This window comes from Biomphalaria glabrata, chromosome 15, assembly GCF_947242115.1.
Source record: "Biomphalaria glabrata chromosome 15, xgBioGlab47.1, whole genome shotgun sequence".
NCBI classification, from domain to species: Eukaryota; Metazoa; Mollusca; class Gastropoda; family Planorbidae; genus Biomphalaria; species Biomphalaria glabrata.
This window is the reverse complement of record NC_074725.1, coordinates 9587984-9615556: the sequence shown is the minus strand read 5'-3', so window position 1 is coordinate 9615556 and position 27573 is coordinate 9587984. Positions and strand designations below refer to the sequence as shown.

General features: G+C 36.3%; 4 protein-coding genes across 6 annotated transcripts in view; 1 reads left to right on the top strand and 3 right to left on the bottom strand.

The window, feature by feature from the left end:
* Positions 1-600: 600 nt before the first annotated feature.
* Positions 601-4326, bottom strand: LOC106055792 (neuromedin-U receptor 2-like). The gene is made up of 2 exons (XM_013212245.2): positions 4072-4326; positions 601-2406 (listed from the first exon to the last, which is right to left on the bottom strand). Exons 1-2 carry the CDS (start codon positions 4304-4306, stop codon positions 1526-1528), a joined length of 1116 nt encoding a protein of 371 aa, XP_013067699.2. The 5' UTR covers positions 4307-4326; the 3' UTR covers positions 601-1525.
* A 3066-nt stretch (positions 4327-7392) lies between these two features.
* On the top strand, positions 7393-13326 carry LOC106055795 (uncharacterized). Of its 3 annotated transcripts, none has more exons than XR_008775126.1 (4): positions 7393-7527; positions 8409-8548; positions 10801-10903; positions 13052-13326. XR_008775126.1 is itself a non-coding variant. In XM_056013205.1 (3 exons), exons 1-3 carry the CDS (start codon positions 8572-8574, stop codon positions 13155-13157), a joined length of 345 nt encoding a protein of 114 aa, XP_055869180.1. In that variant the 5' UTR covers positions 8557-8571; the 3' UTR covers positions 13158-13326. The 3 variants fall into 3 exon arrangements, 1 of the variants encoding a protein (XP_055869180.1); XR_001215601.2 differs by having other exon boundaries at positions 7395-7607; XM_056013205.1 differs by lacking the exons at positions 7393-7527; positions 8409-8548 and adding an exon at positions 8557-8707.
* LOC106055794 (uncharacterized) lies at positions 13293-20626 on the bottom strand. The gene is made up of 3 exons (XM_013212247.2): positions 20457-20626; positions 17623-18469; positions 13293-16231 (listed from the first exon to the last, which is right to left on the bottom strand). Exons 2-3 carry the CDS (start codon positions 18459-18461, stop codon positions 16057-16059), a joined length of 1014 nt encoding a protein of 337 aa, XP_013067701.2. The 5' UTR covers positions 18462-18469; positions 20457-20626; the 3' UTR covers positions 13293-16056.
* A 3383-nt stretch (positions 20627-24009) lies between these two features.
* The window catches only part of LOC106055791 (putative amine oxidase [copper-containing]), a 36319-nt gene continuing 32755 nt past the window's right edge, over positions 24010-27573 (bottom strand). The window contains exons 14-16 of the mRNA XM_056012886.1: positions 27169-27376; positions 24827-25113; positions 24010-24198 (exon numbers count right to left, since the gene is read on the bottom strand). Of these exons, the coding sequence (XP_055868861.1) occupies positions 24192-24198; positions 24827-25113; positions 27169-27376 (502 nt within the window). The 3' untranslated portion in view covers positions 24010-24191. The remainder of the gene's footprint in view (positions 24199-24826; positions 25114-27168; positions 27377-27573) is intronic.

Sequence of the window (27573 nt, the reverse complement as noted above, 5' to 3'; positions counted from 1 at the left end):
ATAAAGAGAAAGTAAATAATGACCGTCTGCGCGTTCTGACAATTGCTGAAGGATAAATCAATACGAGATCGATAAATTAAATCTTCCTACTAGCAGTATGCTGAAGTGATAGAGAATATTTTTTTTTCGGTGAAACTATGCAGTTGTGTGTAATGTAGTTAAAAGAAAAGATAATTGGTCTGATGTTTGTGGTGTCATTCGAAGTTGACAGTTCTTTCATTGTACATTGATTTTTATGTCTTTCTCAATGTTTCTCTACCAAGAAGTCTTAATTAAACAGTCTAAAATAATGTATTAATGAAGCTTTTCCATAGCGATCAAAGATGAGCAGAGTGTTGTCTTATATATCAGGGGTCGCCAAACGGCAAGGTTTTGACACGAATCCTTAGTAAAACGAATGTAGAGGCGGGGCTTGGTATAGTTTATAATCCATCTAAATGTTAGACGTAATAATTATAAATAGACCATTAGCTCAAAGCTAGAGATGGATGTCACAATACATTTTTCATTATCTTTTCAAGGTGTAATTTACTACATAAACTCGCGCTGTGTTGCATAAAATTTTATTCAAATTTCCAAAAGTTCATTAGTTCATGAGTTATCCTGAACTTATCCATTCATAAAGGAGATAGTCACACGGTGCACTACGTCTACACTCAAAACAACATAACTATTTTCCCTTAAATTTTTAACAACTAAGACACCCAAATGTGTTTGGAGATACAGTCCAACGATCCAACTACAAGTACAAGTGGGCCAGGCAGTAGACGGGTAACTGTACTAGTAGAATGTTACAACAATGTCTTTAAAGTTTGTTTCAGAAAATACGAGTTAATACAGTGTTATAGAAAATATGAAAAACATGCATTTATGTCAACCTGCCGGACCTATTTAAACAAACGACGTTTGGGCCGCGAGGCCTTCATCAGCTACAAAACAAACAAAACAATGATAAACAATTAACACAAAATAGTCTTAAGTTAACTTATCTGTCCGATGTTGTTCTCTATCGAGGCAGAAAAGAAATGAGCTACGCTGGTGTAAAAGCGCGGGGAATCCTTGGATGGCTGCCTGGTCGTGCGGTTTGCTCGCTGGACTGTCGTTCGGATTTATCGACGGTCGAGGGTTCAAACCCTGCCCGCTCCCATCCCCCGTCGTCCTGCGGGAGGTTTGAACTAGGAAGTAAACTATCTTCAACTCTGAAGGAACATCCGAAACATGTAAAACATTTTACAAACATTTTTGAGTCTTAATACAGCGTTGACGATTGAAGATAATCTCTAGCAAGAAAAGTACAGGACACGGTCATCGAAGTGCCTAAATTTACAGAATGTGAAGGGGAGATAGATCCAGGGATATTCTATATAATCTATTCAAAGAAAAAAAAGCAGAAAAATAAATAATAAATATATATATATAAATAAATCATTTGTGACTAGGAAAAGTGGAAACTAAAAACAAATATGGGCGTTGGTCTAAAAATTCGGGGCCCCTAACCCGTATTTAACGCTCCTGATGGACATGTCTATACCTGAAATAAAAATTGAAAGATTCTATTAAACTCAGACTTAAATTTTGAACTCATGTTGTAAAAAATTAGCACACTAACACTAGAGTTCACTGTTTCTAAGATGTACATTATACCGTGAATCATGATGAAGACAAACTGGTATTTGCCTCGCTCTGAGAATTCCGGTTCAAACATGCGCGCCATTATAACTAAGTTGTTTGGCATGTTGCAGGCGATGAAGACTGACGTGATAGTGACGACCATTTTGGTTAGCTTCCCTTCTTTTGTGACCGACTCTCTTCCGGTGACAGGGACAGATTTTTTCTCCTTCGAAAACGATTTGCCTGATTGAGCTTTGTTTCGCCAGTTCACCGAGGCCTTGACCTTGATGACTAGGATGAGCGTGCAGCAGATGACAATGAACATGTTGACCATGGGCAAAGCAACAAAACCTAAATAGTATACCATGTCGTCGATGAGAACCCCTTTGGAAAGTTCCACCATGATGTACAATGAGGCATTGACTTCCGGAAAGAAAACCAGAACAAACTCATTCCGGAAGTAGGCCGTGGAGTAGCAGAAGACAAAGATGAAAAATAGACCAAAGGTCAGAATGGCCGTTCTTCTGGGAGTAAAAAGGACGCCGACCTTAAAGGGCAGCACAACACAGAGACATCGGATGATTGCCACAAGAGCTGTCAGCCAGCAGGTGGAGTAGACGAAGAACATTTTGGGGATTATTGCCGTCATGACAAGGAAGCTGAGAGGCTCGAATGGAAAGTTTGGCGGATTGGACTCGTTGATGCTGCAAGCCACGGTGTACCATACTGAGAGAATATCAACACACAAGTCAGATATAGCCATGCCTAGGAAAACGATATTAATGCTTTCATTCACTGTGGGAGATACAAAAAAAAATTGTTATTAGTGAAATTTAAAGATGACTTCAAAAAAAAATGTTATTAGTGAAATTTAAAGATGACTTCAAAAAAAAATTGTTATTAGTGAAATTTAAAGATGACTTCAAAAAAAAAATGTTATTAGTGAAATTTAAAGATGACTTAAAAAATGTTATTAGTGAAATTTAAAGATGACTTCTAACTCTTATCTATACTTAAATCCAAGCATACAATTTTACACACATAGCTGAAATTCTTTTAAGGATAACATCCGTAGCATTAAAAACAATTTTAGCATGTTGTAGCTAGCCCGCGTCTACCGAATTTATTCTAGACTCCAGTTGTCAGAAAAAAAAGTTTTAAAAAAATCGGAGTTTCAAGATCTCACTAATTATGAACGGATTTTCGTCCTGCGGCGGATCTAGTTTTAAATTCAGAATAGACGTTTCTCTTTCTGCTGGAAAAAAAAACACAACAACAACAAAACAGGCAGCATTCGATGTCCCAAGGCGGGAACCAAACTGACTGACGGACATGGACTTTGCAGACGATCCGAAATTCCTCGGGAGTACAATTAGATGCATGCGGGAGGCGACGGAGAGCTTCGATTGAGACGCCTTCCACATCGGCCTCCTGATTAATCTTGATAAACCAAAGTTAAGCATGTAGACTACAAACATGTGATCTAGTACCCCCGTCAACATTGGGCATACAGAGCACACATTGGGAATACAGAGCATACATTGGGCATACAGAGCATACATTGGGCATACAGATTTTGAAGTTCAACTATATAGGCAGGGTTTTCACAGACGACGGAGATGCATATCACAATGTTGTATGTTGGATACATTAAAAAAAAATCCATACCGACTTATGTAGAAATTATATAATAAACTAAAAAATGCATATTTTATTGTCATTGAAAATTAAAGGAAAAAAATGACCACAACAATGGCGTTACTAAAACAAAAGATCAATCAAAAAAGTTAACCAGTTAGTTAATTAAATAGTAGTAATTAATTTTGTTTGACGTCGAAAAGGGAAAATTAATCTTACACTATTGAGAAATGGCTGATCTTTTTGGAATTCTTCTTCCCTTTAGATAAGTGTTACGACTCTTCCGCGGTGACGGATATAAGCAGGATGAACAGGAAGTAATACTCCACAGTAATTCAGTAACACCGGCGAAAGGTCGAAACAATCGATATAGGTAGTCGACGCTAGTGTTGAACAACAAACACTTTTAATACTCAAGAAGGGAACCGTCGAATGCCATCTATTATTATCCGTCTATAAAATCCTTATTTCTACTGTGATAAGAGAAGCGTCTTGTTTTTTTAGCGTCTCTTAGAGAGTTCTAATTTTTTAAAAGTTATATCACGTCATCGTCGCTAAGTAAAAACTTTCCCCTTATTACCGAAACAAATACCTATTTCCTAATCCTGTCATAACACCTTTAGATAAGCTTTTACTGTTAAAAAATATTTTTTATTATCACCTTCTGATTATAAAGAAAATTTAGTTTTATAGTTGAATATAAAAACGACATTGCCATAAGTAAAAATAAAATAATGTGCATTTAAAACTCGTAGTAGGATTTAACAAATTTTTTTTTTTTAAAAGTAAACTGCGAAATGCATATAATTGATGTAACAGTACCTTGATGAGACAGCACCACAATTGTAACGGTGTTAGACATTAACCCCAACAGACTAATCACACCAATGACAAAAGTGCTGAGCAGGATGTTGAAAACTCTGAAGACTACAGCTGTGCCCAGATCCACAATGATCAGCTGCAAGGAGCTGCCTTCGCTTGAGCTAGACGGACCGAGACTCGACACTGACGTGCTGGTCAGCCCAAGGCTCAGGTCAGTAGTCATTCCAGTAGTCATTACACCAAAGACGAAATTTAAGAGACATGTGTCCTGAAAACATGTAATAGCAGGTGAACAATTATATCTTATCTCATCTCATCTCATCTTATCTTATCTTATCTTATCTTATCTTATCTTATCTTATCTTATCTTATATTATATTATATTATATTATTAATATTATTTTATCTTATCTTATCTTATATTACTATTATTACAGACGTTATTTTAAAATGAAGATTATTACGTCCTACGCATTTCATGTGTCAATCTAGTCGTGCATGTTAATCATTATAATGAGGCACTTCTATAACATTTTTATTTCTGGGTGGTGGATGGATTTGAACCGCTAACTCCCTGGCTATGTCCATTTAAATGATATGATTTCCTACTGTTTGTTTCATTTTTTAAAAATATTTCTTTTCGTTGATCGCTTTAAAGAAAGGGCCCTGTGGATGTAAGACATAAACGTCTTGGCTGTCTATCAAAGTGACTGGAATTTTAAACTTAGTTTCGACTCACTGTAAGTTGTTAATGCTGTGCGAACGGCAGCCTTTCCACAGAAACCTCCTTTCCCCGTATAACCAGAGAAGAGATTGAACCCCATTGCACTAAGAATGCTATAACATTGAAAAACGAAAGTGATATACGTTTATTAAATTCGAAGGTATGGTGGCTGCCTGGTCGTATGCTCTCTAGAGTGTAATATTAATGGAACGGGTTTGAACCCTGCCCAAACCACACCGCCATACCTCGCCGTTCCAAATGAATTTCGGGTAAGAATGTGATTTGGTTCTATTCTCTAGGAAAATCCAAAATTATAAAACTAAAATGATAGAAATATATTTCCATTCTTCCTACAAATGGAAAGGATTAAGTCAGCAACAAGCGCTCTACACAAATACATGTATATATATTATGGTGTTAGTGTAAAGTGCATTCTATTTACAAATATATATATATATATATATATATATATATATATATATATATATATATATATATATATATATATCAATGATCAAACCTAAACAAGCCTTTTAGTAGTTGACTTTGATAACATTATGATATAAGGCTAATTTAAGAAAACATTTAAAAAAAAACAACTAGAACAGAAACAAAATAGAGCAGTAAGAGTTATAACAATCAAATATTCACATTTGATAAGAATAACACCTTTAGTAAAATCACCTAATTTAGAGACGCCTTGGGACAGAAGACTAAAAAATAAAGTAGCAATAATACATAAAACACTCAAACAAAATATACAAATACAAAAACAAAACCTAATAAAATACTCAGAAAGACACAAAGATAAAGGCACATTCCAAATGCTTAGACAAATTTAAAATTCATACAATTGACTCTTCTTCTCTAGTGCCATTAGAGCAAGAGCCGCCTGAATCAGCCGGGAAAACCAGCAACTTAATCTTTGATTAACATGTATGAATAGATTGACACATATATTCGCTTAGGATGTAATTGACTTTATTTTTTTTTTGAAGTAACGCCTGAAACTTATAAGATAGGATAAGATAAGATACGCAAATTGATTAAACTTTGTTGGACTAAGTCTCCTGCTTTCTGTTAATAGAACCAGGAGGCTAGAGCTCGCCTAATCGTCTAATGACATCAACTGTTTCTGAACAACTCATCTTGTAATTACATGAAATGTTTAATGTTCTAGCAGAGTTGAACTTGGTATGTTGTGTTACTTCAATGTTCCATAAATGTCCATTGTAAACTATTTTAGCCGATAAGTTTTTATTTTTATTTTATGCTTTTTCTGGTCTGGTCTCACTAGTGCCAAGATTTCATACATTAATTTTATAAGTGCGGTGTTTCTTTTAATAAGTCTTGCCTCGATCAATGAAATAAGTAGGTATTTAAATGTTAAGTACAGACCTACAATTTTGTTTCAACACACAGGCGGTTAGTAATTATAGCATGTACACTCTCTGACGACGCGTCTGTGATTATTCATTAAAAGAAAGCTTTAACAAATACGATGTTAATGTGAAAGGGATTTTTTTTTTCATTCAGTGCAAAGGTTGAGAGATGTATAATTTAATTCAAAGGTGTTCTTAATTAGTCTAGTTTTTTTTTTCTAACACTTTGTACAGAGACATAGTTCTGACAATAGCTAATGGCCAGGCATTCATTCTATTTCTATTAGATAATCCATACTTTGCATCTGAAGGAGGTCATAGAATATTGGCTTTTTTTGTCATGTACCACCACTTCGGTTTCTTTCCCTAGTCTCCACCCACCCACTCTAATTAACAGCAAAATACTGCATCGAAGACATTTCGAGTAGATCTAAACAGTTCTTATCTGTTAAAAGCGTCAAGTAAAGTAATTCAATTAGAGACAGAAGAATTGTTATAGACCAACGAGTTATATTACGTTATACCATGTTATACCATGTTATACCATGTAACAAGACTATCAACAACAATATGAAGTGGCAGAGTCAACAGACTGATATTTTCATTATTCGTTAAAAACACTGACCAGCGACGTCGCAACCTGACGTGACTTCAGACATGCGACGTTGCAACGATCTTCAAACAGGTTGCGACGTCGAAGTTAAATGTTGAAGCCCTCTATAACAATTGGTCTCGCTCCGACTCACGGTCATGGTCTGTACATAGAACGACGATATTCAGTGGTTGAAGAATGTTCCCCGATTTATGGTTGAACCACATGACACTTACACTAAGATGAGACACTTGGAAGATAGTCAACCTGACCAGCTACGAATATGAAGTGTCCAAAGTTCACCAGTTTGAATCTTTGTGAAATGTATTTGTATCTTGCTAGCGGTTATCATACCTTCAAGTTGTAAGACCCTTTTTAATTATCCTAATTATCCTGCAAAGAAGCAGTATTTTCATATTATTGCATACAAAATTTATTAGTTCCGGTCTTGTTTTTTGCGTGGGGAGGAAGGGGTGACTAAACGATTACCAGCACTCCGAATTCTGAAGATCGAATGGAAGAGAATGCACCATTAAAAAATATAGCAAAACTAGGACTTCTAAAAATGAAACTATAAATAGAGCTCAAGAATTTGCACATTAGAATATAACGTAAACCATAGGACACACTAGCAAAACATTTGAAATATAGATCTACCAGAAGAAGAAGAAAGAGAAATGGTTCAAAACTACTTATGTTAATATATTTTTAAGACTAAATGCCAGATATCTAATGTAAAAAGTTCAACACAGGTCCAGGTATACTTCTGCTTGTGCCTGACCTTTCCATCATAACTTTTGTCTACGATCTGCCGGTCTTTTCACACACGGGCCTAAAGGTTTGAAACTCGTTACGTAATAAAAAGCATTCATCATTTTAATAGAATAGTCTCCGTTTCATTATATACAAAGAGCATTAAGAGCAACGGTAATAGTCAATATTAAACCGCCCGCATTCTACCCGTTTCTTTCTGTGATCTTACCGTAGCCCATAGGCTCCTAAACATGCACCAAAAAGCTGTACCATCTTTTCAACTTAATAATAATTTGTGATGGTAAAACTTTTAAACAGATAGATTATGTGAAGTGAAAGAATTATCCTTAAAGTAGGACGGTGTGGACAGTAGAGAAACACTAATTACAATTCGAAATCTGCGCTGCGTTGTACGCTTATACCACATGGGAGTCGACCGCATTCCAAAGGCGATCTTTTTTGGCGAGCCTAAAGGAGCAGAGCGTAACAGAGGAACCCCCCTCCCCCATGTAAGCTCAATAAAGATCGACTCAGGCGCCATTTCACCGTATTTGACTCAGAGGAAAGTAGCTGGCAGCAGATTGCATCTGAAAGATACAGTTGAAGAGCTCTCACAAAGGCCGCATGACACACACTTGAGACTCAAAGACTTGCACAGAAGACGAAAAGAAAACTTAAATAGACCAACGAGGAACAAAAGCTTTGTCTGCATGACATGTGGCAAAAATATGTAGGTCAAAACTGGGTTGCGCAGTCATGCGAAACAAAACACTCATCCTTAATCTTCGGAATCGAAGACATTGCCATTAGTATTATCAACAATATATTGACAAAATATGTATTATCAACTTTGTTGTGTGATGTTGTATGCTTGTATTATCAACAGCTGACACTGGCCACCTACCGGTTGATACAACATGATTTCCATCTCTCAGCCAGTGGGATACAACCATCCGGTAATCTACCCACAGCCAATGTGTTACCAACCACTTCCGGCGTACACACCGCGAGCTTCTCAAACGTCAGGTAAATGGATCAGCACAAACTGAATGCATGACAATAGATCCAACTCATCTTTTTATGGGCTTAGGACCTCATTTGTGGAGAAAGTTGAGACTTCTGAAACTGTAGGCCAACAAAAGCTCCCTTCCCCTGGTCTGTCTGAACTATTGCTCTGGGAGAATTGTAACTAGATGTCTATATATCGCGGTTCCACGGCAAACCACTTTGCAGACAAATGGTTCAAAGACAACTGGTTCACCGACATGGGTTCACGACATATGATTCACACGACAAATGGCTCACTAACAATTGGTTTACACTAATAAATTGGTTTATTGGTTAACCGATAAATCGTTGACTAAATAGTAACATAGTATTAATGTTATCGTGAACGATTGGTCGTGTCTCTTATAACACATCTCTATTACTAGTGTCTCGAAACCGGAGGCCGAGTACAGCGGGGATCGACCAAAACAAAAAGGGTGAGTCTACCAGTTAATCGGGACCCAAATGTTTTTTGGCTAATTAACCATCTGTTTCTATTAACCGGATTCATATGTATAATACGATAACGGTAACGGTACATTAATATTCGGCCCGAATATATATCTGGTCCCATTAACCATTGGTACGATTGACATGATTCAAATATGTTATAGAATTTGTTTCGTTGCTTTAAAACGCCGTCTAACTAAACTGCTAGACCCATTATCCGGAGGTGCGATTAAACGAATTTCAATGTATGTCATGCATCAATACATGTAGCAACTTTTACAAGTAACAGTGTCATGACACTCAGTGTTTTTCGTTGGTTTACATGTTTCGGATGTTCCTTCAGAATTGAAGATTACAACATCCTAGCCAAACTTTCCTAAGGACGGCTGGAAACCATCCTTCTCGTCATCAAACTCCAGTAGATCGAGGGCTTGAGAGTAAGTTGAGAGGCACACATTCTGTCTTGCAAAAGCTCTGGACAGATCTCCTGCTGTTTTGTGTAATGCATGTATGTCACCATAAAGGTCAAGAACTTTGGTTGGGGGGGGGGGAGGGTGTTCCAAGAACTGTTTGATACGGTTCTCAACCAGTCTGAGAAAGTCAAAAAGAATATGAGACACGGTTTCCTCTTCCTCACCCGCTACGGGGACATCGTGAGTTGAAGTTTAGCTGACGAGGTTTGCCAAATATGAGACAACAAAACCTATCTAAGGAATTAAAACACAAAAACACTGCCATGTACCTCAATACTGCAGGAATAAGCTCCCATTTTGATTTTTTTTTTATGTAAAACAAAATTAATCAATTACTGATAGTTAATTAACTTTATGGTTTGATTGATTCATGTATTGATGTCATTTCATTTTGATCGAGAATGGGAAGTGGGAGAAGTAAACGTATGCTAAACGTATTAATGGGAATAAATCCACAGCCACATATCTCAATAATTAGCATTTATTTCCCCTATTCGATCCAAACAAAATAATCAATTTCAATAATTGATTAGCATAAACTAAGTTGTTAAGAGGTATAAACTTTGTAAAAATTACTTTTGTATTGTGCGTATTTCATGTTAAAAGCAGGCTCTTTGATGTCTGCCCCAATCTCTTCTCTTTTCTTTTATGGAACAGTGGGGGGGGGGGGGAGACGTTGGCCGTGCCGCTCAGCAATCACTAGTCAGCTCGAGTAGGGTTTCGAACTCTAGCTCCCATGATATGAAAATAAGCAGTGTATGCCTCTCAGCCAAACATATCACTTTTTTTTTAAATTATAAAAGTACTCGTTCTTCTTATTCTGAATCTCCGGCATCGATGTACAAACTAGATATGGTTATGCTCAATGTGTATTTTATCACTGACTGATCCAAAGGTGGGTGGCGGGCGGTTGATTAGGTTGAATCTCAAATGGACGCTCTTAAGCGACGTTATTGGTTTGGGGAGGGGATGATCCACTTTCGCGGAAATATATGTGTCTCTATGTGTTTGTGTATATTGATATAACCAATGTCTATGTTTACTGAGTTTGGTCGCCTCCCACTCATAAGTTCTGAATCCATCTTGTATTCTTTGTAAATACTTTGTCTATTATATGTTTTTATTTCCATGTATATTTTATACATTATAGTTTATTTTATATATATTCTAGGCATATTCTATGTACATTCTAGGTATATTATATGTATATTCTAGGTATAATTTATGTGCTTTCAAGTTATATTTAATGTACATTCTAGGTATGTTTCATATATATTCTACGTATATTCCCTGGTGACTATATTTCAGGTAACATTATGCATGCAGTGCTTTGGTTTCTGGCACTTATCTTCTTTGCCTGGCCTCTGGCTTTTACCGTCTGCGCTTTGTACGTCTTAGTGAGTCCTTTTGGGTAGGTACATGGTCTGATTGGGTCAGACAAAACATTTGTAACCAGTGTAAAGAAAAAAAAAGAACTTGACATGTTAAAAAAGAGTGTGTGATCTGTTCTAGATTGGATGGAAAATTTCTCGTTTCGTTTCCTTCATTTTTAGCTGCCCCCGAAAGGGGAAAAGAAGCTATTAGTTTTGTGTGGAATGTCTGTCCTTCCGTCCATCCGTCCCGTTTAGAAGTTGGGCGTAATTTAAAACAACAATTAATAAGTAGTTTTTCATATAATCGCGTGAACTGCTGTTCCTACTAACGGTTGCATAACTCTTAACTAAAGGGAATTTTTCTTTTACGGAAATGTTTTTTTTTCTTGAGGATTTAAACAATTAGATATCCATTATAAGACATCAGTTAGGCCAGATTCACATTTAACTTCACATTCACTTTCACCTATCCTTTGGTTTACTGAACCGCTGGAGCACCACACAAGATCTGTCAACCTTCTTTCTCCATTCTTCTCTGTTATTTGTCTTTGGTAGAATTTGATTCCGATATTCTTTCTGAAAATATTGAGACCTGCCTTTTTATCTGCCTAGGTGGACCCCTTCGAGGGTCGATTCCCTTTGTAACCTTGTTTTATTTTGTTTACTTTTTTTTTTATTCTCATGGAAGAGGGAAACAAAGATGTTGTGGTAAAGAAAGATTCTATTGTGTGATTTTGTGATTGTGTGTGATTGTGTGTTTGTGAATGTGTGTGTGAATGTGTGTAAAAGTATCTATGTGTGTGTGAATGTTTGTATTTGTGAATGTGTGTGAAAGGTGCGTATGTGTGTGAATGTATGTGTGTGCGTGTGTGAATGTGCATATGTGTGTGTCAATGTTTATGTGAATGTGTGTGTGAATGTTTGTATATGTGAATGTTTGCCCTGTCATCTTGTTTCTTATGTAAAGTCACAGTGCTTTGTGTGTAAACAAAAATATAGGTGTCGGTACTCAGTGATGGATTGCTTGACTTTAACTACTAATAAATGAATAAACGTTAAAATACAAGAAAAGTAATACTTTTTCCCCCACACTGAAATAGTTGCCGGTACGCCGTACCGGTGCGTACGGTCACAAAGACACACTGGATAAAGATGACATCGTATCTCTTAGACAAAACACTTAGTACTTAAGATTGTTGATTTCTAACTTTTGTTCAATTGCAATTAGCAGGTGACTACTGTAACATCCATTGGGTCATCTTTCAATTAGCAGGCGACTACTGTAACATCCATTGGGTCATCTTTCAATTAGCAGGTGACTACTGTAACATCCATTGGGTCATCTTTCAATTAGCAGGTGACTACTGTAACATCCATTGGGTCATCTTTCAATTAGCAGGTGACTACTGTAACATCCATTGTGTCATCTTTCAATTAGCAGGTGACTACTGTAACATCCATTGGGTCATCTTTCAATTAGCAGGTGACTACTGTAACATCCATTGGGTCATCTTTCAATTAGCAGGTGACTACTGTAACATCCATTGTGTCATCTTTCAATTAGCAGGTGACTACTGTAACATCCATTGGGTCATCTTTCAATTAGCAGGTGACTACTGTAACATCCATTGTGTCATCTTTCAATTAGCAGGTGACTACTGTAACATCCGTTGGGTCATCTTTCAATTAGCAGGTGACTACTGTAACATCCATTGGGTCATCTTTCAATTAGCAGGCGACTACTGTAACATCCGTTGGGTTATCTTTCAATTAGCAGGTGACTACTGTAACATCCATTGGGTCATCTTTCAATTAGCAGGTGACTACTGTAACATCCATTGGGTCATCTTTCAATTAGCAGGTGACTACTGTAACATCCGTTGGGTTATCTTTCAATTAGCAGGTGACTACTGTAACATCCATTGTGTCATCTTTCAATTAGCAGTTGACTACTGTAACATCCATTGGGTCATCTTTTAATTAGCAGGTGACTACTGTAACATCCATTGTGTCATCTTTTAATTATCTCGTCACATGTCTGGGCAAGTAGCAACGGGTGTTGAACCCAAGTCCTTTGTGAATGTTCATTAATGAGTCGAGTCCATTTCTTAAAGCCATAGGTAGAAAGAAATATTTCCTGCAGTTTTTATTTTAAAACAAAGTTTTGCCATTTCTTTCTTGCACAGCCCTTGCTGTAAGTGTGTGAGCATCATTACAGACGCCCTGCTCATTGCCGTCAGATTGCCTCTCACTTGTAGTGAAAACATGCTTCGCAAGACTCCATTCTGTTAACACTCCTGGCCGTACACACCTGGTGAATCAGTGATTACAGAACGAGAAGTACCAACGAGTGACATAACATTGAAACTGGGCAAGAGAAACATCACCCGAGATAAAAAAAAGAATTAAAAGAATCAGAACACAAAAAAAAATTCATTTTTTAATAATGAATAGGTATTTCTTTGCGCGATGTTATAATGTAAGACATAAAACCAATCAATGAGTTGTTAACACGGACTTATAATAACATTGTTTCAAATGTTTCAATCTCTAGAGCATAGCGAGAGAGCTATTTACATATACACAGAGAAAGAGAGAGAGAAAAGAGAGAGTATAACAGAAACAGAGAGACTCTCTGAGAGAGTAACAGAGAGTAAGTAATAAAGAGAGAGAGAGAGAGAGTGAGAGAGGAGGTAATTAAATATTACGACAACTAGAAATTATCGCGACATTCATCTGAAGATAAGTTTTCAAATAAAAGAATTAATTTTCATGTACAGAGTATGTAAAATATGTATTAAAAATATATAAACACTTTAGAAATCAAGTATACTCCAGATCAGTGTTTCCCAAACTTTTTCCTTAACGGGACACTTCGCATATTTAGCGGAACACTTTACTTATTTTTTTTCAAAGAGATTAATAACGTGGCGGCCTACTTGTTAATTATTCCAGTAGTTCGTGGAACACCTTTTCAGGCCTAACGGAACACTCAGGGTTCCGCGGAACACAGTTTAGGATACACTGCTCTAGATGTATAGCTTCAATTTCTTTTTTAAATCTCATTTACAGATTGCAGACGTTCCTTCAAGACAGCAGATCATTTCTACCCACACTTTATCCATCTTTGTATAGTGTTTAGATTTTAATGAAACAAAGTAAACAGTTCGTTGTAAACATGTCGTTATAAGGCCAATAACTGTGATTAGTTTAATTCCTGAAGTCCTTTCAGCAAATTGGATTATCTCTCCTTATATTCATTTTTAAATTATTAGAAAGCGGTCCTTTCTAAGTAGAGATTGCTGAATATTAAATATGTAAGTTGACGCTGGTTAGGTAGGATATTAAAAACGACAGGAATCCACAGGATTCAGTTGATAAGGAAGACACAGGAACATTTAAGTTTTGAAACAAGAAGCTAATGGTCATGAATGAATAATTTTAGGGCTCAGCTCAAACTGCTATGGACATTGAAAATGCTCCAATTTCAAAACATGTTCCAAAATTCTCTTTAAATGATATGGAGCCTCGATTTACAACATTGCAATGAAAAAACGTTTACATACATACCATACAACACAGTAAATAAATGACTTTGAGATGTTTCGTCAATATGAAGGCTGTCATGTGATGGGCTTTAAGACAATCGTCGAGTGTACGTGGCCACATTAGGGTTGTCACGTGAGGGTAGTGTTAGCAAGTTAACAAGTTCAATTTGTCTTTTCTTTCTAGAACTAAAACTATTATTCACAATGATAACTTGAAGAAAATGGAAGGATTAAACCTTGTTTTTTTTTACTACAAAAAAATAATTTATAAAACTAATTAGTAATTAAAACATAGACCCATCATTGCTACACACATTAAATAAAATTCCTCAGTTTATAAATATCTATGTCTATTGAGATAAATATATACAACAAAAATGGACGACGAAGTATAGAAGAAAGAACCAAATAAAATAAAATAATAAGATGCAAGAAAGGGAGTGAACGGATCCTCTATATTTATACTCAGTTTAAACAGTCGCAGTAGGGGAGAACCTGAAAGATCGGTAATGTGGTTAATGGTCAGTGGAAATGTGGTCAGGCTGATCGTTGCAGAAAGAAAATGTAAACAATTGCTTTCTAGAATGAAAGAATTGGCCATTAAAGTGTATCGCCAGACAGCTCATTGGGCCATTTCTTACTTTTTGAATGTGATGTGGTGTGTGCATGACCATTAGTGTGTGTGTGTGTGTGTCGGTTTTTCTCTAGGTCAATAACGCATTCGTATATAGTTGGAAATGTTTGGGTTGCCTATGTCATAACAGATCAAGGGTCTGCTGAAAAGGACAGGGAAAGAGAAGGCGCGAGACCTTGTTCAATAATGTTACAAATTTAAGACATTGCAAGCAGGCGACAACTAGTATTTTACTGCACAGAAGGATGGTTCCCCCATTACTTGATTATGTCACGCCCCTGCTAATTGCTCATTAAGCTTCGTGCAGAATCTACGTACACGTTATTAACACTTCATTTATTTTATGCACCGGATACATCAAACTCTAATGGGAGCCAGACATAAGGTAAATTAAAGGCGGTTTGTCGATGTGCTGACCACATGACCCCCAACTAGTTAACCGTTGGCAAAAGAAATAAATGACCTTAACATCATCATCAGTCCCATACATATAGCAAGGTCTGAAAGGAGAAGTATACTTCTTTTACTGACATACTATATGTGGACTTACAATATCTCAAATAACTTAGGGGATTAGTTCTGATAACATTGAACTTGCTTTTAATTCTCTTTAATTTTACTTGTCTATGGAGTTCAGGATTTTTAAAACTCTTTCTCTCCGTAATTATTTACCACATCCTAGTGGAATCACCGATGATATCGTCACTTAGGAGAGAAAGAGTTAAAGCCACATGCATTGCAAAGAGATTCTCTTCTTCACACTTTTGATTCCTAGAAAATATTGCTTTTGATCAGATTAGTTCGTTTCTGCATCTGACTTCGCATTGGCCTGTTAGCATTTTATCTATTATTTTTAGTCTCCACCTAATCATCCCAACTTGAACTATATTTTACTCTTTTATGTATAGATTCTGACATTTCAGACCAAAATAATAAAAACTTTTTTTTTCTAAAATAATTATTTTGGCTTATTTTACGTATTCACTAAAGCTGGGAGCTGGCTGGTTGGTCATTCTGCGCTCTCTTTTCTGTAGCTGACGGTTAGATCTGGAAGAGACTGCAAGAGACGTCTCGGCCTCCAGTTTCTGGCTGAAACTCTGATGTCCTTGAAGAAGAAGATGATGGCCGTGAAGAGAATGACTCGAACATTCGCCAGCATTTCACTCACCTGCCACCAGATGTAACTGGACAACAAAAAGAAAAAAAAATAGAAATATTTGACCAAGGATAATCGTGTCTCAAAAGTTTTTTTTTTAATTTTTGATTGAATTCTTACGAAGGGAGATTGGTAAACTGGTAAATTGTTTGGCTAACGAACGGAATGGTATTGAGTTTGAATCTCGCTGAAAACTGTAATTTTTTTAAACTTAAGGATTTTGGAAGCTTCTCTAACAGTAATCGTTACCTAGCTTGAAGAAGTAAAGGAGGTTGGTCAGTGTGCTGGCCACGTAACACCATTCGTAACCGTCGGCCATAGAAACAGATGAGCTTTGAACTGCTCGCAAAGATCTGTCCCCATGGATAGCATGGTCTGAAAGGGGACCTTTACTTTCTAACTTCTACTACAAAGGGAGACAACAGTATATTTTTTTCGACAGTTTGGGACTCTGTCTTGCTTTTTAATAGATGGATCACATATTAAAACAAAAATTTTATTTTTCAATTGTTGATTATCAAATATTATCACAATACTAATGAGCCTCGGTTGTAAATCGACACACGACAGACATTGGCTTTCACTGCGCTTGATGTGGCAAAATATATTGGTTACAGCTGGGTCTGCGTGAAATACAGCTCTCCTCCTCTATCTTATGATAAGGGCAGTCACGCTAGTAATGCTATGCTTATAAATGTCTTTTTTACTGCATTAGTTAGAGCTCATTGTAGCCACTGGTCCAAGAGAGAAAGAACTATTAAGAGAGGAGAACTAGAACTTATTGATTCCATTCCTTCAACAGGCTTCTCTGTGTCAGATGTGGCCAAGCATTAAGTCACATCTGGATATTTACAATCCCACAACCGTTTCCAAACTTTACATTAGGATTCTTTTTTTTTAAACATTCCATTATTAATTGGATCATAGTTATCTATCTTTGAAAATACATATTTGGACTATTTTTCGTTGCTAATAACGGCATCTAAGCTAATAACGACATCTAAGCTAATAACGACTTCTAAGCTAATAACGACAACTAAGCCAGTAACGACATCTAAGCTAATAACGACATCTTAGCTAATAACGACATCTAAGCTAATAACGACATCTAAGCTAATAACGACATCTAAGCTAATAACGACAACTAAGCCAGTAACGACATCTAAGCTAATAACGACATCTTAGCTAAAAACGACATCTAAGCTAATAACGACAACTAAGGTAATAACGACATCTAAGTTAAAAACGACATCTAAGCTAATAACGACAACTAAGCTAATAACGACATCTAAGCTAAAAACGACATCTAAGCTAATAACGACAACTAAGCCAGTAACATCTAAGCTAATAACGACATCTAAGCTAATAATGACATCTAAGCTAACAACGACATTTTAGCTAATGACGACATTTACTTACTTTTCATACGTCCCGTAGACTATAATGACTTCAAAGTAGGCAAGGATGACTCCAAAGTCGCAAACGTAGGTCACGATCAAAGCGGCCAGGTAAGGAACAATGCTATCCACCTCGGGTCGCTCCTGCTCAATCAGCTCGGACGCCATACCCCTGCTCCCCGAGAGCCCCCATCGCTTGAGAAGAACCCCGGCTACCAGCAGCAGGGTCGCGGCAAACAGCGGCACGGCTGTATCCAGCGACTTGTAGATAACATACGAATCACCGGTTGGCTGCAGGCACTTTAAGTAGGACAGGATCTCGGATGTGTTTTCAAAAACTTGGCGCCGATCGTGGAAGAATTTCATGACCGATGGGGTCAGGACTGCGCTGATGACCCATGGAAGCGTCAGCATCGAGCACGTCAACACCGTGACTGCCTTGGAGGACAATGTCCTGCAGGGCTGAAAATTAAAGACGTGGAAGACGTAAAAGAGTATCAGCAAGAAGACGTTCCAGTTGGAGACAAAGTCGCTGATGAGCTGGAAGTTGTAAAACAAGGCAATTTCCAGGCAAGACAGGCTCTTGAAAGAGTTGTAGCGTCTGTACAAGTCTACAATGAGTGGGAATATCAGGGCGCTCTCCACGAGATGCTGAACGCAGATAAAAGCCAAGATTTTGTTTCGCAGACGTGAGCGAAGGTCGGCGGATGTGAGAAGGACAAGCAGGAGCCACAGGTTGAAAGGCATCCCCAGGAGAATGTTCAAACTGTACATGGCAAGGTGAACTTTGCTCAGGGCGTTGAAATCTATGTCATCGATCCAGTTCGAATCATTAAGGAATGTCAAGTTAACCAGTGACATGTTCAAACCTGAAATAAAATAATATGCAGTGTCATGATTTGTGTTAAAGATAGAGCTAAATGACTATAAAATAAAAGTAAACAAATTGATGTAGATAAAAACTTTTCTTGCGTAGGACGAAGGTTCTAAAGGAAAGTCTGTAATCTAGGACAACCTAGAACCATTTGTACCGGTTTTCGTCTTTCCTCAAAAGGTCAAAATGAAGCGGAGATGCTAAAGGTTAAATATACTCTGTGCTAATATATAGTTAAAAGTGCAGCCTTGATTATATCGCTAATTAGAGATGATTTGAATTCGAAACATTACGAAATAAATGGTAACACTATGGCGACACATGGTTACAATCAAGGGAAGTAAGGCAAACTAACGTACACAGCCATTTAATTTTTGTTTTTACTCCTCTACAAACATGGCAAGAATCAATGGGAACCCAATAGAAAATAGACAATAAAAAGGGAGAGTACAATTTCTTGTTTTATTCATTAAAACCATATTAACTTTTAGAAAATACGAAGTGGCTACTATATTATATATAATAATAATAATAAGGCTTGTCCTAGAGTCCGAAGATTTATGAAGAATGCAGTATTTCCCGTGGCTACGCAGCCCCAGCTGTGACCTACATATTTGTCACCCCAGCGTAGGCATAACCATGGAACAAAATTAATAACTTATATGTAAATATTTAGTAAGTAATTATTAAACAAATAGTATGACCCAGCGAACCCCCAAAGCCTTAATCTAAATCTGTGGAGTATCTTTTCTTCTCAAGCAACACATTTGTTGTATGCATAAAACCCCAGTGCAAAGCCCTCAACGTCATCATCGAACCACGATGGACGAACCATATATTAGCAATGTACTTAGGCCCTATAAATTTACGTAATAATTTTCAAAAGTAACAACATTGTTTAAAGGGTTCTTAAAATTTAGACATTTTGCGCGCGTCAAAACAGTCGACTATCTAAAGTCCGTTTTACCATCGCTCTTATGGCGTTTTATTCTGACCAAAAAAAAATAAATTAAAGAGGTGTCGCTTAACATGTAGATAACATTACATAATTACGCAATGTAAAGGTATACTTACAATAATTGTATCGCGATTGTCACTCACACTACAGTATCGGCCATTGCAACCATGTTACTTTATTTTACTAAATTTTACCTGCCTTTTTAATTAAATAGAATGAATAATGAGCTGTGGATGTCAGGAAAATGCGTTTTTGGCAGTGAAAAAATGCCAGAAGACGCTCGGCGTCGTAATATAATCACTTTTGTTATTCTCTGTTTATATATGTATATAAGCCTTAATCTAAATATGTGGGCTATCTTGCTAATTTATATTAGAATATTTTTTCAAGTGCAACATTATTCAACAAGGTCCTTTTTTTAAATAGGGTGAATAGTGAGCTGTAAACGTCGGGAGAATGCGTTTCTGCAGTGAAGAATGCAAAAAAACGCTTTTGGCCTCAACATGGCTGTTTTGTTTTTGTTTTTTTCTGCGAAGGTTGAGAAACACTGCTTTTTTTAATTCTCTCTCTCTCTCACACACACACACACACACATACATACACATATACACGCGTTTATGCATAGGGTTAGGGTTTACTGGGCGTTAGGGTTAGGGTTTCGAAAAAAATCGCCCCCCCCCACTCCAAGGTTTTGGATCCCCTAGTGTGTGTAGTAGGTCTACACAGCGTTGACAAATAAATATAGGCCTATATATGTAACTAGCTCAAGATTTGATGAATTAAAAAGATATTTGTATAAGCTAACAGATGAATTAAACGGTGACTAAAAGTCGCCAAAACTACAAGATTTTTACTTCAGATTTAATATTTAATCGACGCTTGTCCACAATAACACCCATCAAATATCGGCTTGCAATAGTTCAATATAATAATAATAATAATAATAATAAAAATCTCCATTGTATTTGGGTATTGGCCTTATTGTTGTTTGTGTGTTTTAGAAAATAAAACTTCCCCGACTTACCACTAATAAGTTAACCTTGGTGTCAGCAACGAAACAAAAATACAATTGAAAAAAAAGACTCCAATGAGGCAATGGTACCACTCTTCACAGCCAATCTTAAAGAAGTTATCAGCAGACGTGAGCGATACGATAACAGACAAAACGGTGCCTGACGGTGAAGGCGGTGACCCACTTCAATTGAAGGCCAGGACTGTAGTAAGGAAAAGATGTAACATACAGAATTCTGTCTGGCCAAACATTTTCAAGGGCGGAGAGACAGAGGTTCCGTAGGGGGAAAAAATGGATGAAAAGAATGAGTAAATAATAATACAATCTACCAAGTACTAAAGACAACCAAACAAGCAAAATATAAAAATAGTTACCAAAGGTGAAGAACTCCAATTTAAAAACTATATCTCTTGTAGAATTTATTTACCGTTTACAAAATGAAACAAAATAATTAGGCTAATTACCAATAATTATTTGACAAATTGGTTATTTTTAAAATCGACTCATTTTTTATTAGACACAATAAATAATTGTGGAAAGTTTCAACTTGATCGGAGAATGGGTGTGGGGGGAATAAAGTGAACAATTATCTAAGAGGACAAAACCCTACATATTTAGTTATATTTGTGAAAACTGAAGCTTTAATTTTCCTTTGTAAGTATCAAACAAAAAATAATTAATTGCCAGTAATTAATTGAAGAATCGTTTAATTTTTTTTTCTATTGATTTATGTATTGTCAACGCCAATGACTAATGTGCAGAGTTTCAACTTGATTCAAGAATGGGGGTGTTGAAGAAATAACGTGTTCAAACTTTTTATTCCACTGATAAACAGATTGAGTTGATACAAGCTCTGTAATAGAATAACCTTTACAAATGTTCTCATTTAAGGTATCTTCTATAATTTTCATTAAAATAACTCATTTAGTGTGTCGGTTAAACCAGTGATGAGTTTAACTGATGAAATATAAACAATGATCATAATACAGAATGTTTCTGCAGAGTACAAGGAGTTTAGGTAATTTCTAAACAAGGTTTATTTTTTTAAATACGATTCCCTGACTCCGTCTATTTTACACTACGGGTCCATCTTTCCTCAAATAGACGCTCCGCCACTGCATGGGGTTTTGTCTCGTGTGAACTGTTTCCTAAATGCATTGATAAAAACGCCGTTCTTTTAACTATAGAGATTCACGTGGTCTGTGTGTCATTGTTTGTAAAACAAACAAAATATAAAATATCCTTTTAAAAAAAATATATAAGGGGAAGAACTCCGCACTTATAACTAAATCAGTCAATAATGTAGTTATTTCCCTTATTAAAGATCAAACCGAAAGATTAATTAACAAAAATATTTGACTAATTGGTTAATTTTCTAATTGATTTACCTTTTGCTAGGTACATTAAATGATTTCTTAAAAATCCGAACTTGATCCGAGAATAGGTGAAAGAGAAATACCATGTACAATTATGTAGAGGGACCACAGGATACATATTTATCCATATGTGTGAATACTGAAGGATTAATCGTATTAGTTTGTATCAAACAAAATAATTAATTACCGGTATGATTTATTCGTTTGCAATTAAATCCGAGAATGGGTTTTGTGTACAAATAACTTGTGCAAAACTTTTTACCAGACAAATAGAGTGAGTTGATGCACGTTTTGTAAACAAATAATTACTGATTGTGTAGGCAATACAATGAGTTCATGTAGTAGGTGGATAAAGTGTAGTCCATCCGCTGGTGGATATGTTTTTAACTTTTTATGCATAAAACATTTTTTCTCCGATATTGAATTTTGTTTTTAGTCTCACATTGTGTAAACAGAAAGTCTCACTCTTAGAGACAGTCTTCCAAAGTCAGACGCTATTTGTGTGTCGGCTCTATCAAAGATTCTTGGTGGAGGAGGACATTTCGAGGTGGGTCGGGATCGGGTGATGTGACCGTTGACCTTTTGGGTTGCCAAACTGCATGCTGAAGAACAACTACTGATCAGAATCTGGATGTTCCAGTGTTTGGTTCGCTTGCTACTGCATTGCTGCTTAGTGAAGCTGTCCGATCGGAGGGGTCTGTGAATATTGTGTGGCCAGAACTGTACTTTGTTTTTTTTTCTTACATTAAAATATGTGGTCCCTAGTGCTGCCTTTATGCATGTAACTATATGTATTTTTTCAACGACATAGAAAGTGTCTTAAAATATAGAGTAAAAAGTTAAGTCAGTAGCTCTAATAGTTAGCACACTTATATTGCACAAGGATGTAAGACACATGAATATAAGACACATGAATGTAAAACACATGTATGTAAGACACATGACTGTAAAACACATGTATGTAAGACACATGAATGTAAAACACATGTATGTAAGACACATGAATGTAAAACACATGTATGTAAGACACAAGGATGTAAGACTCATGAATGTAAGACACATGTATGTGAGGCACATGAATGTAAGACACATGAATATAAGGGCATATGTATGACTATGTAAGGCACATGTATGTAGGCACTTGTATGTAAGACACATGAATGTAAAACACATGTATGTAAGACACAAGGATGTAAGACTCATGAATGTAAGACACATGTATGTGAGGCACATGAATGTAAGACACATGAATATAAGGGCATATGTATGACTATGTAAGGCACATGTATGTAGGCACTTGTATGTAAGACACATGGATGTAAGACACATGTATGTAAGAAACATATTATGTAAGACTTGTGTAAGAATTATGGAAGATATTTAGCCTAACAATACAATTTGTACTGAAAACTTTAACCAACTTAGTCTTTAGATTTTTTACAAAACTAATAGACTCTCAAAAATGCACTTTTGAAATATATGGTCGTTTCTTGTGTTACTACCAATCCCCTACACACACAGACATACACACACACGCGTCAATATCTCGCCTACTCTAATGAAGTGTGAGTTTGTCCGAGCAGGCCAGACTGGAAGAAGGACGAGCGACTCGTCAGGCAATGATGTTTACTGGAAGAATGTAGGGCTTTCTTATCTGCTGCTGGGAAGTGTTCAGTTTCAAGGTCAATCTGTCATAGCAGATGTCAAAAACACAAATATGTCGTCAGAAAAACTACGACAACGAGGCAATAGTGGCAAAATCGTTCATTTTCTTTTTCTATGTGAGTTTATAAGAATGCTTGTTTTTGCGACGCACAGACCCACCTTCACATATCCCTTAGTCTGTTAGACCGTTGGGGCACCACACAAGATCTGTCAAACGACTTTCTTCATTCCTCTCTGCCCTTTGCCTTGGATAGAAACACATATGATACATATCAGTAAATAAACGCCTTCAGATTTTGCCATCTATAGAACAGATATTGTAAAGATTTTCTGCTTCTGTGGCCAACGGTTCTCAAGAGTGTCATGTGACCAACAGAGTGACCAAACGCCTTTACTTTACAAGTGTTCACAGTCGATGACAACACACGAATCAATAAAAAAAATTAGCAATTAGTTTATAAATGAGTCATTATCAGCCTAATAATGGTATAGTGTGTGGCTTACACAAATAATGTTTCATATTTAACTCGATCGTCAACCAATAGCACAAGGACAACACATAGACAATGTTTATCTATATAAGGTTCTCTGTGTATATTAGTACATTTATTCATTTCAATACATTTCTTGGTCCAACATTCTAGATAGTATCAATCCTATTGGACCTTGTAGTAACAGCAACAGTCAGTCTTCTTTAAGCCTTTCTTTAGCCACTGGAATAAAGAGAAGAGACACGAACAATAGAAATTAGATTTGAAGTCATCAAAGTCATTAAACTTTCAAACTAAATCTTAACTTCAATTGAGAAGACATTTGGTAGACAGTAATTAGTTCATACGAAGATACAAATACCGTAAGTAATTGAAGAAAATAAACTTTATAAATTGTCTGGGAACATGGCGGCGGAGGATGGAATGAACAAAAAAGGTAGTACAAATAATTTTGATAAGAAATAAAAGAGATGAAAGATAATTAATGGAGATAAGCAGCCTTTAAAATGTATACAAATTAAAAAAAAAAGAATGATGTTAATTGAAAAGCAACTTTTTACAAAGAGATTTACTCGAGATCTAGTGGACTTTCAATGATAATTGACGTCTTAGTTACATCTTATAGTTCCTAGAAATTAGAAATAAGAACGAATAGAGTTATGAAGCCCTCTCGTGCCTAGTGCAGCTGACTTTCGAAGCAAAGATAGGACTCCTTCTTTGTTTTCGTAGGAAATAAGATTTTGCTTATCTTCGACCAATAAAAAGAGTACCTATTATATTAATCCTGATTCTGCTGTATTTGTTTCTTTTTTCAGCTGTTAGAGTTTGACTGGTTTTACTGACAACTTACTGAGCATATCCTGTACGAAAAGTTTCCAGGACCATGTCGGGGTTTCTCTGTAAGTCCTCCTCCAGGGTAACTGGCGGTATTATGCACTGTCCACCTTTCTTAGTCTCTTGTGATCCCTCCTGGTTCCTCTGGTAAATAGTGTCCCCCGAGTGGCTGGACGGCTCGTCCTCGAAGTAATTGTATGGCATCAAGAAGAAGGACAGGTGATTTCCCACTGCAGGGGTGACAGGGAGGTCCTCTGTGTGGGGGATGTGGTGCATACCACATGTGATCCAGAGAACCAGATCCTGAGAGAAAAATTCTACATGTAATGGAACATGAAACATCTATACAGACATACAGAGGCAAGGCTGAGACACATAGATCTAAACAACAATTACTATGTATTAAGACTCTTATAATTCCAAGCAATAACTAAACTAAATTAACGATAGACAAAATATAAAGAACTATTTTAAGATTCCAGGAATTGTGTCCATTCAAACCCTAAGAAGTGTAACTATAGTTTAAAAGAAACTCCGCATAACAACGTTTGCATTAGTGCTCCAGTTTGGCTATGTATAATGTCAGATTACAAACACATTTCAATAATATTCAAATACCTTTTTATTATGAACTTCACATTTAATTACAAGTATTTAGAGACTTTTCATTTCAGTCTATGTATATTCAAAACACGATTTTTTAAACATATAATGTTATAGAATTTTCAATTCATTTCGCACAAATTCCACAGCAGTCGCCACTTCCATAAGCCTTTAATTACAAGTATTTAGAGACTTTTCATTTCAGTCTATGTATATTCAAAACACGATTTTTTAAACATATAATGTTATAGAATTTTCAATTCATTTCGCACAAATTCCACAGCAGTCGTCACTTCCATAAGCCTTTAATTACAAGTATTTAGAGACTTTTCATTTCAGTCTATGTATATTCAAAACACGATTTTTTAAACATATAATGTTATAGAATTTTCAATTCATTTCGCACAAATTCCACAGCAGTCGCCACTTCCATAAGCCTTTAATTACAAGTATTTAGAGACTTTTCATTTCAGTCTATGTATATTCAAAACACGATTTTTTAAACATATAATGTTATAGAATTTTCAATTCATTTCGCACAAATTCCACAGCAGTCGTCACTTCCATAAGCCTTTAATTACAAGTATTTAGAGACTTTTCATTTCAGTCTATGTATATTCAAAACACGATTTTTTAAACATATAATGTTATAGAATTTTCAATTCATTTCGCACAAATTCCACAGCAGTCGCCACTTCCATAAGCCTTTAATTACAAGTATTTAGAGACTTTTCATTTCAGTCTATGTATATTCAAAACACGATTTTTTAAACATATAATGTTATAGAATTTTCAATTCATTTCGCACAAATTCCACAGCAGTCGCCACTTCCATAAGCCTTTAATTACAAGTATTTAGAGACTTTTCATTTCAGTCTATGTATATTCAAAACACGATTTTTTAAACATATAATGTTATAGAATTTTCAATTCATTTCGCACAAATTCCACAGCAGTCGCCACTTCCATAAGCCTTTAATTACAAGTATTTAGAGACTTTTCATTTCAGTCTATGTATATTCAAAACACGATTTTTTAAACATATAATGTTATAGAATTTTCAATTCATTTCGCACAAATTCCACAGCAGTCGCCACTTCCATAAGCCTTTTCTCTTTCACACTAAGCCCAGCCATTTCATTTTACAAATAAATTATTCGATAATTTAAAAAAAAAATTGCATCCCAATTCGTAGCATGATTTCAATAAATTATATACCCCCCTCCCACTTCCTAACAAATGAGGATAAAGGAAAACTGAAAAACTTGTCAAATTGCAAAGTAGATGATTTTTCTACTATTTGTCAAAATATAAATAATTCAATATAAGGTAAAATAAAATAAAGTAAAACAACTCTTTAAGACCTTGGGATATGTGAGGTAGATGATGTACTTATCTTGTATCTATATGTGACGGCCAATGATGGTGTGTATGGCCAGCACATAGACCAAACGCCTTTATTTCCCCAAGGAATGTCTGATATCCACAAGAGATGGACTCGACTGACCTCTTAAAAATCCCGAAATTCACAATCCCACCAGGATCGAACCCTAGACACATCAGTTTGAAATCCTAATCGCTTTACACCTCCACCACTACTGTCTCAATATTAAGGTGGAGCAGAATAACGATTCACACAAAGATTAACTCTTTCACCACTACTAGTCTCAGTGTTTCAGTTTCAATGGCAATCGGTTCTTTCAAAACCGAAGCAGTACAAGAGTTAAAATTGTACAGTTGTCATTGTGTTGTTACCTCGTCTACAATAGTGTCATTGTCTTTATAAAAGTTGCTGAAGTCCACCACCGGGTCAGCCCCGTCAAACATGGCGTAGTTGGAACTGGACGAGAACTCATCGTCTTTGTGCTTGGTGACCACCATCTGATGCCTGGCCCAGGACACTGACCTCTCGTTCCCAATGTTCTCTGGTAGATAGTGTTTGGACACGCTAGGGGCGAATACTCTGAGGAAAGAAATTGTATGAATTAAACCAACAGAGGTTCAGAGAACATTCTCAGATCTTCATGATTGCTGTAAGGTAAGTAAAGGTTCGGGTTATGTAAAGGTCATCTGTTTCTGTGGCTCACGGTTCACGAGATGTCATGTAGCCAGCACAACAACCAACCACCTTTACTTTTCCCCAACTAATGTCAGGTAACC